The sequence below is a fragment of the Ascidia mentula genome, chromosome 9 (genome assembly GCF_947561715.1).
Source record: "Ascidia mentula chromosome 9, kaAscMent1.1, whole genome shotgun sequence".
In the NCBI taxonomy this organism is placed as follows: domain Eukaryota; kingdom Metazoa; phylum Chordata; class Ascidiacea; order Phlebobranchia; family Ascidiidae; genus Ascidia; species Ascidia mentula.
In genome coordinates, this window is record NC_138574.1 from 12616144 (window position 1) to 12633191 (window position 17048).

Genomic DNA, 17048 nt, shown 5'->3' on the forward strand with positions numbered 1-17048 from the left:
GAAACAGTGCGTGTACACCCTGTCTGCAGCTCTCAAAAACCAGAATTCTTCTGGTACCCGAGTCTTCAGTGTTTTTTTATCCAGAGCGTTTCAAAAATAAACGTATATGCCTACGCTAAATTTGTTCCACTTGGTTTTATAGTCGTTTTATCTTAACGCAATAACAAGTTCAACAATGTGTTATTTTCTGTCACTTTACCCCACGCTGACCACAGCCTAGTGGTATGCAAAGTCGCAACACGAGCAAACTAAACCGACACACAGTAACAGTAATGTCAATGTTGTAGGACTGGTCCAGGTCCGCGAATGTCACACAATGTTAGCTTTATTATCTGTAAATTTGGCGCTGTACAAACGTTGATATAACATATATTATTCAAATCAGCTGCAGTAAATTAGCACTAGTGCGCGATGTTACAAATAGGCTTTAGTAATAAAACACAAAGATTGTTAAAAGACAATTTGTACAAATACTAGAAACGAATAGCTGTCAGTCCAAATACAGCGTTTATAAAACAAACTTTGCATAAAAAAAAACAGATAAAGCAACAAGTTTAAAATTTACATTAAACGATGCGAAGTTCACTGTAAACCGACAGTTTAATATACAACACGTAAAGGAACTACAGTAAGTATTTGAAGGCAAAATGTCACAAGAAACTTATCAATAAGCTTTGTAGGTGAGCAAATACTTAGGGTAAGCATTAGAATTATTGAAAACTTCGGTTTTGTTTCCGGTGCTTTTGTTTTTGCCATCATTAATAACCTCGGCAAGGAACATACGACGAAGTTTATGGCTGTCAGCCCTGGCCACGTCCAGCACAGGGTTTGTATGAAACGTTGTGCCACGGAAATGAATGCGAGAGTTTCTTGCTGCAAATGTAAAATTATAACCAGTCACAAAGCTTTATGCTGATACTGGATACAGTTGTAATATTATCGGATAATGACAGGTGACCAGGATGGAAATACGCTTTACTGCTTGTTAAAAATACGTGTCATCCGTACAGCTAAGGTTTTTCACGTAGAGCGGTTTAATTATCAACTGACGGAATGGCAAAATCAGCAAACATTTTACCAACTGAATACAAAGGTCATAAGACCGACTCCAGTCGAAAGAAACTCGGGTTAATGTTATTTCCTGTAGAAGATAACCACAGCAATGCCATGTTTACTTTTTTCAAATCATACCTTCAACGTCGCTGTTCCACCCGTTTTGACAGATAAATATGCTTCGCTCCTCCGATTTCACGCCGTGAAACATTTCAACAGTCTTCCACACCGACTTTATTGCTTGCGCGAACTTTTGATAAAGTGCCGGGTTTTTTAGTTCTTCAACCTGCGCAAAAATAACAGGCGAGAATCATCAGAAAGATTTTCTTATGTCAAAATATATTCAGTTTGTGTAAACTGGCACTTCGCTGTGCTTCTACGAGCCTTAGCGCTATTGGCTACCAAGTAGTTTAACTTGTATAATACATCGGATCACACACTTGCGTGTGAAATGCACAGCTTGCTGCGGTTTTAGAGAGAATGCGACGCTTTTTGCTGGTTAATAAGAGCTAATGTCGAAACATTACCCGCGCGACCAAATATTTACCTTTACGACTGTCTTGATGTAAGTTGATCCTTTGCGAAACTTCCCCACCACGTTTTTATAGTCGGGGCTATCTTTGTGTAATTCCTCCAATGCCCATTGGTCTGTTTTGAGGTCTTTCCAGTGATTCCAGCCTGTATAAAATAACCGGATTGAAGTAACTGCTGAAACTCCTAATTTTCAACCGAAAACATCGAATGCAGCTTGAATGTACGCAACATTCGTCATTTTTTTAAATGTATATTTTGTTGGAAAGTTTGGTAAACAGCGAAAAGAAACCTGGGCCAATGTATTTCGTCTGTCTGTTTTTGTTGATATGGGTGCCGGGGTTTTGTTTCCTTTCCGATTTCCTGTTTTCGTTCCATTTTTGCCTCTGCTCCTGTCGGGTTCGCATCAACTCCGTTTCGTCTTTCTGCTTTCGCCTTTTTATTTCTTCTTCGTCCTTGAACATTATCACGGTTATTTGTTTCCGTTAAAGTTTTTTCTATCGGTTTAATGGCAAACTTACCTGAGCTAACTTTTGTCTCCGTTCATTGAAATCGTAGCTATTGCTAACTTGACCCCGGGAAGGACTTTTCCCGCCATTTTCTCTCTTGTATGGTGGTGAATCGTTATGACTACTTGCACTCGTCCCTGGGTAATTATCGTATCTTTCTGAAGATTGGCCGTAATCTTCATAATACTGATAACTTCCATGGGGTCGCTCCTCTGCAGATCCTGGACTTTTAGTTGGCGGTATCTCATAATATCGCTTTGTTGGTCGGTGTGGATTTTGACTTGTACTGGGTCGTTGATTTTCAACATTAGGAGGACTTCTGCTGGTGGGTCTCGTCCGATTTGAAGATAGAATCTTTTTAATCGACCTCAACGCTTCCTCAGCTTTCTTTCCTTGGGCAGTTATAACAGTTGTATCCCTGCAAAAGGCGGTTGAATATTAAAATGACGATGGCACTTTACTAAGTGAAAAAGAAAGCGCATGATAAGCCCACCTGGTTGATTTAAATTCGATCAAGACGCCGAGTCTCTTCTCAAGCTCATATATTTCTTCGTTACGTGATCTGGCTTCGTTGTAAGACACTGTGATGGAATTGCCGGACACAGAAATGTCATCATTATCGCTGTGGAATTCCATGCCCCGTTGCAGCGCCATCCACGCCTACATCACATCAGATCAAACGTTATTGGCCTCAAATATTGATAATGGTGACATTTCTTTAAATTTAAATAGGATTTATTACAATGTAACGAGGCGATGTGCAAATATTCCTCCCTGTTGGAAACTAGTTCAAAAAATGTATTCGGGGCAAACTATGATTGGTGATGAAACACAAAAATACCCCTCGCGAAAGAAATTACACATTTTTCCTCTGTGTAGAAGGATACTTTATCCAAACTGCACAAAACTTTCATCCCGCCATGTAATATTGGCATCTCATACCAAAAAAACACATATTTTGTCAATAACGGTATCTGTCAATCTTTGCAAATGGACTTCGTTGAACGTTACCTCATCCACCAGACCTCGCTCCTTGGCACACAGTAGAACGCATCCGTTGTCACTTCTCCCTTCTGAGCCTTGTTTTGTGTGGAAGCGATCGTGATCGCGGACATTGCTATCTGTTCAGGAAAAGTATAACAACTTCTTTATACAAAGGACTTGTACAGCAGTCATTCACCTACATATTTACTGTAGATCGGAAATCATGTTTAATTTAGCAAACATGTTAAGCTTAAAACTAATACTCAGAATTTGACTTGGGTTAAAGTTCGCAAGCATAATGTTACTATATACCGGTTGAGGAAGTTATGTATACTGACCGTCGCTTAGCGCTTCTTTACATTCCGGCATCAGGGAAGCATTGTATATTACCAAGCGAATTTCCCTCAAATTCCGCGGATTACCGGCAACAAATTGTGCAATGGCTGCTTTAATGGAGTTCACAACTGTTGTAATCGTGAAAACTTTAAGGCCTGTAAACATTGAAAATCAAAATGTTAAAATTTATAGAAACGTTTACCTCCAAGGTTAAAATCTGTTGGCTTGCTTACGAGACAAACATATTTCACAGAAGTTCAAATAAATTCTAATATTAGATAAATACGTCATCGCTGATTATTTAAAATATAATGTTGTTACATTTTCAGCATGGATTAACAAGGCTACACATTTTCTCTGTTTGTTTACTTGTATAAAAAGCATTTGTTTGGGAGTGAATCCTTGCTACTACAAAGGAAACTGTCAAAAAATCAAAAATTACAAACCCGTTCCAATGGCTGGCATTGCGACTGTTTTCATTTTACGTCTGTCGGCATCACGAAACAAATCAAGCAACACATCTTGGAAGTGATCAAGACGTTGTGGGACTGGAAGGTGAAAAATATTATCGCAATTAAGGTTTCCAGAACTTGTTAAAAGAAAATCTGGGAATGATGGTTTCTTCCTAAATCCGTCGCATTCTTTTTGAATTTTTCCACTGCGACCACGACCAAGAATTGAACGACCAACTTGGCTTGCTACAATAACCCACATTAGTCGTAATAATTACCATTGAACAAGGAATTAAAGAGGTTAAATTGCACACCGTTAAGCTGAAATTCCGCATTTGTTGGATTGACAATTGCGTCGCACGTTTCCATTGTGATATCGCCTTGCTTCACAAGCAGAGTGACATTTCCAATTCTAATTTTGTCCCGGGGTCGGTCCTCAGACCGCGCAGGTGTTAACTAGAGGGAAACCCAGATTTTAACATGTAATTAGCGCTTTGGTTAAAAACTATGTATTTTACCACTTCGAGAAGACAAAAGATTGCGAGAAAAAATTGGAAAAAAATGAGTAGTTAAAAATGAGTGGTAAAAAATGAGTGGAAAAAACACAGCTTTGGGGCAAGGGATCTCAAGGTATTGTGTAATAAGAAAGGTTGGAAAACACAGAATTGGGGCATGAAATTCTTTAAAATGTATATTTTGAGTTCAGGATTTTGTGTTGGATACCTGTGGCGTTGTTTCAGTGCAGTCGGTTGAGAACTTTTCAAGAGCTTCCATGAAATAATACAGAGTATATTCATCGCCATACTCAACCAAGTCGATCTGCAAAGCGTTGTACTCAATGTTATGATACAGTAAATTAGTAGAGGTCATCCATTTTTCGTCTAAGATTTTATGGATCGATTTATTAAAGTCTCCAGCCGATATATGCAAGAATGTATAACATTCACTATGATAGTATTGTTTACAATACTTATCGCACTGACTGATATGCTTTCTACGGTAACAGATGAGTCAGTATAACAAAAACAGTACTGATAGTGTATTACGTACTCTTTTAACAAAAGAATCGAATTTCGTTGCGAAGTATTCCAGGATGGCGTCCACAATGAGACCCGTGCATACGGTGACGTCACCACCAAAGACGCCACAACTAATGGCCGGAATTGCGACTGATGAGAGGCGATAGGCGTCTGCTTCCCGCAATATGGATTCTACACACTTCATCACACATCTTTTTGGGTCATTGCCGCGGGAACGTCCGTACCATCTGCAAAAATACACTTCGTAAAAAATAACGGTTTAACCCAAGGGTGCTCAAATCAAATAAAGATGACTACCAAACTATTTTGTACTATCGCTAAATCTGTGTGGAGTCCAAAATTACTCTTTATGAGTTATTTTGGATACCTGACAAGATAGGACAGATCTGTCGGTAGCACCTGGCAAACAGGCTGGTTCCTTAATCTATGATAAGTCTTTATTAATTGCTGAATCACCCTTTGTATGGACTACGGGGTATAGTAAACGAACACAAAGTTTTTATTTTTTAGCTCGGCTTGTTTTCCAAATTACAAAACCTTATGGGACAAGGTAATAAACTGCAACAGTCTGCCCTTACGTCGGTCCCACAACGTGAATGATCTTCCTTGGTGGTAAATCTCCCGCTCCGGTTGTGACCGCTTCGCCAACAGGAAGGTAACCACGGCGTTGACGAATATCATTCATTTCTCGTTGAATAGTGAAGCCACCTTCAAAGACAGCGTGGTTGGTATAATAACATACATGGAAATATACCATGTTGCTTTCGATCCTACAATAACGCCATATATTTTCATATTGCTCGAAAACACACTTATTTAACTACAAATAGTGAAACCTGCCGTAGTGTGTTTATTCGTGAAATCAATTTACCAGTGTTTCCCATCCCATTTAATGCATTATCCTAACGGCATTGCACCAAGCACCATAATAAGAGTAAGTTATGTTGAGATCAAAACCTACATGCTATGTTCCCAACTTGGCTCATAATGGCATTCACTGTCAATATTCCGGACTCGGTCAAATATTCGAATCCGACACAATATTTATGATAGAAAATACAATTCTGAACGCACCAGAACGAAGAATGCTCCCAGACACTCCACCTTGTCTCAACTCCAGTTGTGTATTAGAGGTGTTCACTATTGCGTCACAAGTCATCTTTGTGATGTCAACTTTCACAACGCGCACGATGACGTCATAATCTTTCAGTTTTCTCGTGGACAACACATGACCCTTCAACGATTAAAAGCACAATTTTGGGTTAAAAATTCGACACGAATACACATGAATTCATATTATTGGCTCCATGCTAATGTATATGATTTATTGTAAAACTGAGCCTGATGGCACTATTGGTTTAGCTTTTGCTTGCTTTCCACCGTGTTCTCAATGGTTGCACGTAATTTGGTGCCTAACGGATGCCGGTGATTGTATGGTTACCACAAAGTGAATGTCTTTGACTAGCTGACAAAATCGTCTACAATAGTAACACCAAGCTGCACTGATGACAGTTCACAGTAATACACTAATACACACTGTTGTTACCGGCTCTGGCCTTTTGATAGTTTGAACTTGAGGTGGTGGAGAAGAAGACTTATCTTTGATAATAACCACACAGGCACCGTTTTTTTCAACTTGCTCTACTATTCTTTTTCCACTTTTGGACTTTAAAAACCGCAAATCTTCTTCCGAATCAAGTTGTTTCTTGGATATCACAAGCTGTGGCGCCATCTCCTCTACCAGGTGTTTCGCTGAGAAAAACTTTATATTTGTGGCAAAATCATCGCTGTAAAGATGGAATATTAACAAGGGAATTAAATCAGTGGGTTCATTTTTTCTAGGGCGTTTTAATTTTTTTGTTAACAGGCGAAACAACAAAAAAACATTTTCAAAACTACATATAAAGATAAACTTTAGGTATGTTTGGTTCTACAAGTGCCACAAAGCCTTTGTTTTCATATCATGTATAGTGAACAGTGCGCTTTAATCTGATCAGGTTTTTTTTCTAACATAGCATCTACATAGTTTAGGTACAAATTTAATCAATAAACAAAAGACGAAATCTTCCCAACCTCTGATACATTCTTGGTCTTGCCCAACAACCAGAATTCCTCTACCATCGGCCGACATGGAGATTTTTACATTTGAAAGAACGTTCCGACATGTTTCATCATTCTTAGCAATCTCGCTGAACCATCTTGCGACAATTTGTTTGAGTTTAATGGAATGTGTTGAAGAATGGCTCCCATTTCTGTCGGGTGATAAGGATTCTGTGCTGGTTCCAGCACTCCGACCTCCAGTTTCTTTCTGTTGGAAGATGTAAAAATATACTTTTTACGCATCTTCAAGTTTCACTGAAATTCCACCAACTTGAAATACATTTTTCAACGAAACATTTTACAATTCCGATACCATTAAAATTCCGATACCATTAAAAAAAACTTTACCATTTCTCTCTTTTTAATCATATGGTACACTTCTTTTGCTATTCGCTTCAGCGTTTTTGATTTATTTATATTTTTAATTTAATTCATTAATTTCCAACAGCACCTGCGTACAAAAATTACCTTCAGTTTTTCTAAAAAAAGATCAACCTCCGACTCAAGTCCAGAAACAGTCACCTTTCCTTTTTCTCCATCATCCCACCTGAATTAATATAGGTTATTAGGAAGAGGTTGACTATGGTCGGATGACTTAACAAGCCTTCAAGGACATTCAATTTCTTCCATGGGCATGATTACTTTCTTAAAGAGCATTACTTTAATGGCAGTGAGAAAGTTTAAGCTTAATATGTGGATACAGGAAGAAATACTTTGGTGGATTTGCACAAAGCCATTGTTAATTGTATGATCTTGGAAATAGATGCAAGAGCAAGAAAATTTTGCAGACGTGTTATATCCAACTGTCTTCGTTGTCAGTGTAGACAACTGCATATTTTTAACAACCTAATGTTCTTACCTAACAAACACTTCAACTAAGGAGTCGTCACTACGATAAAATGAAAGAACGTGTTCAGTTTTTTGGTCCCACTGTTTCTCAAAACGAACATCACTGAGACGATCATAGTCGAACTTTTCAGATTCGGTGACGAACTTGGACAGAAAATCTTGCACTTTTTTCAGGCATTTGTTCTCAAATACAATTCCGTCTATTGCATAGTTTTCCTGCATATAAACACGTTTTTTTTAGATGAGTCGCAATTACCAGAATTGGGCGAGGGTTAAACCAAAATGTCAGAAATTTTACCAACAAGTGGTAAAATTATTTCTGAATGCTAGAACTCTGTGTTTGTGGTATTGAGACGCGGTTTGCGGCATTGGAAATGACGCGGAGAACATGGTTTCCTTTACTGAAAAGCTACTAACTCGCAAACCAAAAAAACGAAAAACGTTTCGAAAAAACAAATTATTAAATTTTAATTTATTTTCATCGATTTGCGACATGGGTACATGTCCCTAAATAAGGAATTCTAATCAAGTAGAAAACCTGGTCTGTACGCAGGGTTGGTATGGTCTGCATGCCATGGCAACGAAAAAATAAGTGTGAGCTCCAAATCATATTTACCAACCTGTTCACTTGGCACTGTGATTTTTACTGTGAAAAAAACATCTTTTTTGTTCCCTATTTTCTTGATCAATTCAGGGGCAACAGTTTTAAATGTCGAAATTAGATCGTCGTGCAATCTTTTTGACTTAAATATGAGCTCCAATACATCGGGGTTGGCAGTGACTTGCAGTTCGAAAGTACTTGCAGAGGAATTGTCTGTCAAAAAGCAAGTATACACCTGGTTAGTTTGTTAAACGAGTTAAACTTTTTCAGGTCTCCTGCGAGATACAACCGACATGACTCTACCTTAAATTTTTATTTGCTAAAAGCTGGCTAATCTATAGCTGGTTTAGCGTCAAATGCTAACCCAGAAAGTGCAAAACTTACCAGATTGTTTATGTGCAAGTTCGGGCGATGCCGGAAGAGAACGTAAAGTTGGGTCAATTTTATTTTGTGCTTTATTTTCCGGGACCTCTGGTTCGTGGGTTAACTTTTCACTGTCCTTAACTGTAAGCAACAGGAGACATAATTAACCTTAAGCAACAGGAGGAAAACATATTCACGCATTTAAGGTACCGTCATTTTGGGTGCTCTCAACGATTGGCTGCCTTGCAGTTGACTTATGGTAATACAACTTGAAGTTAATGTTTGTATCCCAATCCAGTTCCCCAACTGACTTTAAAGTTGATTCGTTTAACTTTCCAACCATATGTTTAGCATCTGAATATGCAACATGTGCTTGAGTATATGCCAGATACCCCGCACAACACGTAGGCATAAATGAATCTCAAACAAAAGTAAAATCAATTAGTGTTTACCTTTGTAATCAGAAAAGTAAACAAATGCTTCTCTAGTTTGGGGCATAACAATCTTTGTTATTCTACACCGTTCAACACTGTTCACAGCTTCCAGAACATCGGCCACTTTTGCATCGCTTGGAAGGTTGCTAACTCGAATACAGTCGGTGTGGCAAATGTCTTTAACCTGTGGTAACTAAAATAGTTAGACAGTCAACCTGAAGATATGATTTAAATTCTTTCACAAACTTGCTTACCAAGATTGGTTTTCCTTTGAATGATTTACTTTGTACAGCTGTTTTTATTCCGGAGATGTCTACAAACAAATTATATTGACAGCAAATCTACATCTGTTACAATGTGAGATATGAACCTGATGTACAATCTGGATAAACCACTCTGTATGCTCCTTTCCACTTTGTGATTTTAGCTGATCCAAAGGTAGTTTTGTCAAACTCTTTTTGACTCAAAATATGTTCAATATCTTCTAAGTGTGACCTTGACTCCTGAATCATCAAAGCAATGTTATTGTAAATTTTATTAAATTTTTTTTCTGCCCAAAACAGCTTCTGCATCATTCACATGCAATGTTGTCAAATTCTAATGGTTTACCTTACACTGTTTTCATTGCAATAAATTAATACTTACTGTTTCCAGCATGAAGCCATTATTTTGAACAGGTGGAACAATTTTTTTTGAATGCTTTATTTTTATTTCGGGAAACTTGTGGCTTGTAACTTCTGCTGTGGCTTTTGCTTCTGTATCAACAAACCCAAAAAATAGTTTTGCAATGAATGATCGTGCCATAAAAATGTGACAAATTGTTTACACATTTTTTTTAACTTTTCACAAGTGACCATCTAAAATTGATTAAATTACCTTTATTTAAAATGAATGTTTATATCACAGACTTTGTTATCCAAATGTATATGTGTACAACTATTTAATTAAATATAAAATGCTTTTTAATTTAATAAATTACTTTCTTCACTCAAGAAAAGAAATCCATCAGAAAGATAGAATACTTCCTCTTCACCAACCAGTTCAATAATGAACTTATAAAGCTCTTCTTCTGTGTCAAGGTCCCCGGATTGATTTACAAGAACACATCTGTACAAAATTTTGATTTAGGTGACACATGCTTATAAAGTAGTGTTTATGACACTTCTAAATGTAATTAAAAATTCAAATGAGTATTTTTAAATTTCAAACAAAAAATACAATAAAAAATGCCTATAATTTGCAAATAAAAATGATGTAAGGAACATATGTCAAAAGTGATATGAAGAAGAAACACCAATTACTTCTATGCCACAGTTTAAAGGCAAAATGATAAGTATGCAACATATAGGATGCTTTTTAAATGCTTATATTAATAATGACGCTTTTAAATATGGCAATAATAAATTTAAATTTTACCTATAGCATTCAATTGAACTATATTACATTGTTACTTGCTTAAGTCAGTGTGATGCAGTTTGTTTAGACATTATTTGCATTAGTAAAGCATTAACAGAACACAAGACAGAGTATAACCAACAAAAACCCACCTAATTTGACCTTGTTGAAAAATATCTGGTCTTGAAGCAAGCAAATCATTCCAACAAGACCGCGAAATATCCCCAGTTTTGTTCATTTTTATTGCTTTATGTGAGCGGTTTACTCGCTATCCCCTGTGCACTTTGTGCACATACAACATAACGAAACCTTCAAAAAAAAACAACGAATTTCAAAAATTTGCCCTTTAAACTTTGAAGCTAGAAAATATACTTAAACATCAACCGCCAACATAATCTAATCTTTGCTCTCTCAGAGGTTAACTTATTAAGAGGAACCAAAACTAGTTCTGCAAAACGTTGCAGGGAAAGACACTGGATTCTTTACTGGGAATTCCCCACATGGTAAACATTGACACATAAAAATCATAAGTGCGTTAGGTCGCTAATTTAAAATATCAATCGGGGATAAAAAGTTTTGGCAAATCTCATTTTTATCCTATACTGAATTTATTAATTTATTAACTTCGGTTTGTTAACTTTTTTTGTGCTGAACCAATACTTCTGTTGTGTTTAGTTCTTTATTATATCGAATAGTAAATGTTTAAGTTGAAAAGAAGCCTACTGGATATATTAAGCGTAAGTTTTAAACACACCTGTGTTTATCATCAGTGCTGTCACTACATTTCATTTAATATAAAATATTTTTTTTGGGAAAATTAAGTTTTTATGGAGTCATGTTATTTTTATGGTGTAACACCCGCCCATTTCAAATCATAAACACTGTGACGCAATGCCCTGTTTGCAGCATTGTACAAGTGGTACAAGACCCGTTGCATGATGCATTGCCGACCTAAGTTTCAACATCACCCCAAAACATGCCCTGAATGATTCAATAACTATCTATATTTCTATGATAACGTGTATGAAATGATATCCTGTTTACTTCCAAAATCCGTATAAAACTAACCAATTTAATGTGACTTAGATAACCTAAATGAATCACTCATATCCTGTGTTTCGTGTTACTTCAATGTGCCATCCTTAACCTTATTCTGTACCTTTGTTCTTGTATTATGTTATTTCGAGCGAATCATGACATCACGTGACTTTACTGACCAATCAGCTCTCAGTAGGGTGAGCTTAAAAAGGCCAGTGCACACCTGTAATTCCATTCTACTGATATTCTCCTAACAATTCTACTTATATATTACTGTTCAACTTTACTACTGCAATTTACTATCAACGTTTACTTATAAGTTAACTTGTTTATGTACAGTTTCCATGAACCGAGTGACAAGATCGAATACAATAACTACTATTATCCAAAAAACTTGCAAAGGTATGTTTACTTTACCAGACGAGGCAGAAGAAGTCAAAATAGATTCAGATACTCATGCGCGTTATCGAGACACTGTTAAGTATCTCTGACATACTAGGAGGTATTTACAACTGAACTGTAACAAAATACTTTGAATCTGAAACGAACCGCGTGACTTTACGTTATAACTCTTTGTTAGTAACCAACCCAATTGTTCATGGAGATGTATAACAATTATTCTAGACTCGACATGAATACGTGTATCCAAATCACCTTTTTAAATCAAGAGTATGATATACTGCAGTGTATATTTTCTGTGGACGTTTTGATTAACGTCCTTACAACGATCTAAACTTTAAGACCAGATATAGTGATCAGCTGGGGACATGTCATTTTATGTGGTCCTAAGTTTTGAACGTAACATAGTCCTGTTTGTGGTTGCTGTGAATAATATAGTGTTTGTGCACAAAAAGCTTTGTGACAGATGTGGATGGTAAGTTGAATAACCCGTTGTTTATTTCAACAAATATTTCGAACTTTGCAAAAGATTGCAAAAGAGAACTCCATGATTGCGACATAACTATGACACACAAGGGACTTTTTATGGTATTTTCGTCTTTGCCCATGGAGTTTGTGGAAACAAATACTAAAAAGTTTTTATGACGTCAACAATCGGAAGTAATTTACTTCCGGGCGTTTTCGGTCAAATACTACAATTTTTGTGTTTTTGAATAGTTTCCAACGCCTATTTATCAGTGCCGGCTTTCCAATTACCCTGTTCATGGAACCTGCAGTGCTCGTCACCGCATTTCAAGTTTACAATCAAACCCTGTCAAATTATCAAGCTTTATTTACGATGCTTTGTCGAAAGTACCAGTTACAACAATGCACTAGACGTCTACTTTTCCACTATGCTCTGTGGCTTTTTGAAAAATGGTTATTTTTTTACCACAATATATTTTGCAATGTAACTTTAGATTTTCAATTCAAAATTGGTTAAATCTTGCCGCGTTTTAGTCAACTATTATATTTCAAAACGTTAAACTTCTAAATTAGGTAATGAATAGTTCTTTTTATCACTGATCGACTTTGAGAGTTGTGTGATTACCCGAACATAGACAAGTGGCGTTAGAAAAGGTCGATTTCGGAATGAAAATATTGAATGTTGTTACCCGATTAGAGGCTCAAGGGTGCAGTGTGCTTTTTCAACAGAATTGCACCAGAGGGGCGTGTCGAATCGTTCCACTGAGTACCTCTCCACATGCAAGCACGCATTTTGGTGGTTGCAAAACTGTGCAAAGCAAACGAACAACGTTTCTGAGTGTCGGGATGCGTGCTTGTGTCTCGGGTTTGTTTTCTTGGCGCTTTGCGTTGTGTCGAATCTCGTGACCCAAGTTGTTTCTGTGTCACGTGATTTGAACGTCAAGTGTGGACGTGACAGCGGTTTGTGTTTTTATCGCGGGGTCGATTATATGGGTATTACGAAACCAAGTAATTGTCCTTGGGATCGCTTCCAGCGATTTTCCACAATCTCGAAGGTAAACGAGGTCTGAGGCTGATATCAGGGTTGGCAATTCCTGCGCTTTTTTTTGCTGATTATGACCATTTGTCTATCGATCCAATATCTAGCTTCACTGATTGAAATTATCGGGTCACTTCGGAATCAAAAACGGATTGAGTGTAGTAGGAATGTAATATGTCTGTTTTCCTGTTTATATCGGATTTTGAACACAATATCACTAAAAGATTTTATTTTGCTGACTTTTTCGTGTCGAAACAATGTGGCTAAAAGGTTGCATTTTAATGTTAGGTTGTTTTATTAACATTGTGATGTTGTAAGTTTAATTACGTCCAATGAAGGCAAATTAAATTAATGTTTGGTAATTCTTCACTCATTGTCTTTGTATTCTTTCGCGTGTTTGCTTTTTTTCGCGCTTTTGGGCTAGATTAGTAGCGATTGGCTGCAACCACAGCAGCTGGACACGGACATAATATTCTTTTTTCGTTTTTGATGCCACAATTACAATCGGGTCGTGTCATCCGTAGTATGACAGTTCCTACTATTGTACGATAGATCTCGTAACAAAGGCGTGCTTATGCGTTGTTATCCGGGAGACAGAAGTCGCACAATGTGCTATACAACCAGGCACAATCCTATCGTGCGTAGCATGCACAAAAGGGTTCAAATACTCCCTTTTTTATCTTTTAGTACATTGGTGATGCGCAGGTGTTTTAATCTAGGTAATTTTTATTGAACTATTCCGAAAGCGATACAGAAAAAGTTTATTGCTATACAGGGCGGTAATTGAACGAAACAGTGTATCAAACAAGTATAGTAACTGTTGTAACCAACTGCAAACTGATATGTCGGTCATCGTCTCGAACGGCAAAGTGTGTGCGCCGACTTCCACTTATTTGCATTGAGACAAGCGTGGGTAGGTCGAGCAAGGGCGGGGTAGTACAAGTGTTTGCACGTGGCACGAGCCAGCACGGAGCGTCTCGTTCACTGCACGCTCAACGCTTTGGAGTTACCTGCGGCAATGCGGTTTGAGAAAAAAGTTGAAACAGCGTTGCCACGCTTATTGATCAATCTGTCATTTAAGTTGACGAAGACAAAAAGTTGCTGTGTTTGTGGCAGCGTATCGTCGGTCGTTGCAGAGTATAGGAGTAAAACAAGAGTTTTATGTGCAGTGTTAGCCTTAAGTATAGTCGCAAAAACGAATTAAATAGAGCTTCTTTCGGTGGATATGCGAATACTTCTTACTTACGATGCGAGTGATTGTAGATGGAGATGTTTTTATGGCAGGCAACTACATCTCCACCTTCAGTTTTGTGCAACAGTTAGAAATATGCAAGATGGCAAACACGAAAAGTCTTATAATCGTTTACATCCGACATTAAGTATACTGAAATAAGCATTTACGTTTAACTTTGGCCAATTGTAATCCTGTTGGGCATGCGAAAAACATACACATCATTGATAGGATGTTTATAATTACTCTGTTACGTCCGGAACACAGGCTAAAACGCATACATAGCGCCCGAACGAAAAACGCACTTCCAAACGCTGTATCATATCCCGCTTATCAACGCAATACGATTGATGTTATAACAAACACGTGGGCGTTTTTTTATGTATATTACACTGAAGTTGTATTTTTCCAATGCGGCCGTATGGAGGGGATTTTATTGGCGTTCATACATCCTTATAATAATGGCAACTTTACTGTCATGGTGATGGAACACATTTCCACGGGATTTCCCAATTACTTATAGGGGAACTTAGGCAATTAAAACTGCGCTGCATCGTATATGCTAATGGCCTAGTGTTTTAATTGTGACAAGCGGCTATCCTCTGACCCTTATATGTTAACGCCTGCTGTGTTTGCAAGATTAGGCTAAGAGGTTATTGTGAATGGAGACTGTACGGGTTTGGTGTTAATGTTATTAATGCATTCGACCACTAAGACATTTGCGTTAGGTGAGAAGTACCCACATGGTAAAAAAACTCTCTTGTGTTTCCACATTTGATCAATATGGACGCTTCGACAAGTGGGTGTACAGGCAAATCGCCAAAGTCCCAGTGCATATAATTTTATTATAATTTTCCACGATGCAAAAATATTGTGTCTAGTGTAAACTGCATGCGTGGTTCGCCCAACCCTTGTCATTTGCTGCTTAAAATCACAAAACCTGCCATTACTTTGCAGCAAGCCTTGGATAGACAAGTTTCGTTTGAAGTCCAATATGATATCGTTACTTTGTTTTTGAAATATTCCGTTGCCTAAATGCATATGTATGTTTAAATGAGAAGGTAAAAGCCTGTGCTTAATATTCATAGAAGCAAAGTAGCAAGGGAAGGGAAGCACGTTTATCTCCTCTTCTGTTTTGTGCATAGTTATTTTCTGAGCCACTGTCAGATGTTGTAACATAAGCTGCGAGCAGTAAGCTTCCCGAATGCGCGAGCAGCTTTCCGTCGTGTTTCTACGATCGTTCATCGACTAGGCAACTTGACGAGGCGCCTTCCGTTTCCGTGTTCTACAAACCATATGCTACATCCAGCCGGGCCCCCTATGTATTTACGAAAACTGTAATTTTTTTGCGCGACTATTTTGCATGAAATTCACAACATTTGATGCTAATATAAAAACGAGTTTACAGCTTAAATGTGCATTAAGCTACAGGTTTGGCAATCTTCAATTAATTGTTGTAGCAATCATGAAAGTTTATTGTGAGCAAATAATCACATCCACATTTCGCATTAAAACCTAGATACAGTGGTGCTGGCAACAATGCTATGCAGGTTTAACACAACGTTGCAACGTGTGTCATCAATCCATCAAAACAATTGAAACAGGTGCCATTTCCTCCGTTATGTTATAAAGTTGCAACATCCTGCTCCGTGTTGTTTTGTATAACGGTTGAACTTGCGAACACTTGCATATCCGCTCGTGCAGCATTGCGATGGGCGTTGTTGATCGTTCCTACCCTGCCTGAGCAATTTACAACCGGATGCCTGTCAAAGCAGACGGCGCACATTATTCATGCGTATATGTAATGGGTTTTGAGTGGGCCAATGCTTCTATATAAATGGTTTGCATTTTGACTGATGCAGTTTGCTGTGCTGGTTTGCTTAGTGCGGTTTTAACAAGGGGGACGTGTGAAGAACATCGCAACGTCTTGAAAGGATGTGTATGGTCACGTATCGTCGTTGAGTTGGACTGCGTCCTGTTAAGCATATGGCACTTTCCGTTGCCGCAGTTGAGAAGTCAAGTACAACATGTTTGTTCAGTTCCACTGCACTGCTCGCGTTGTAGCTTCCTACTGTCTCTGAGACGGCATTTTTCTTCTGGGCAAGTGAACAATTCGGACGTTTAGCTTTACGCAGTGGTAATGTATTACGAAGGCACAAAAGGAAAAGGCATTTCCTAATCGTCAAATTCAAGCAAGAAGTTGCTTCCACGTCACGCTAGATGCCAGTG

General features: G+C 37.9%; 1 protein-coding gene across 2 annotated transcripts; it reads right to left on the reverse strand.

The window, feature by feature from the left end:
* Positions 1–317: 317 nt before the first annotated feature.
* On the reverse strand, positions 318–11827 carry LOC145914696 (uncharacterized). Of its 2 annotated transcripts, XM_083002514.1 has the most exons (29): positions 11807–11827; positions 10800–10956; positions 10232–10359; positions 9898–10007; positions 9623–9755; positions 9507–9565; positions 9271–9436; positions 9029–9172; positions 8840–8959; positions 8475–8668; positions 7865–8070; positions 7474–7552; positions 6979–7213; positions 6452–6657; positions 5980–6139; positions 5484–5613; positions 4916–5132; positions 4589–4684; positions 4180–4321; positions 3860–4111; positions 3416–3568; positions 3105–3214; positions 2587–2753; positions 2174–2511; positions 2106–2143; positions 1877–2039; positions 1601–1731; positions 1192–1339; positions 318–873 (listed from the first exon to the last, which is right to left on the reverse strand). In XM_083002514.1, exons 2-29 carry the CDS (start codon positions 10883–10885, stop codon positions 665–667), a joined length of 4320 nt encoding a protein of 1439 aa, XP_082858640.1. In that variant the 5' UTR covers positions 10886–10956; positions 11807–11827; the 3' UTR covers positions 318–664. The 2 variants fall into 2 exon arrangements, with proteins under 2 accessions (XP_082858640.1, XP_082858639.1); XM_083002513.1 differs by having other exon boundaries at positions 2106–2511.
* Positions 11828–17048: the final 5221 nt, after the last annotated feature.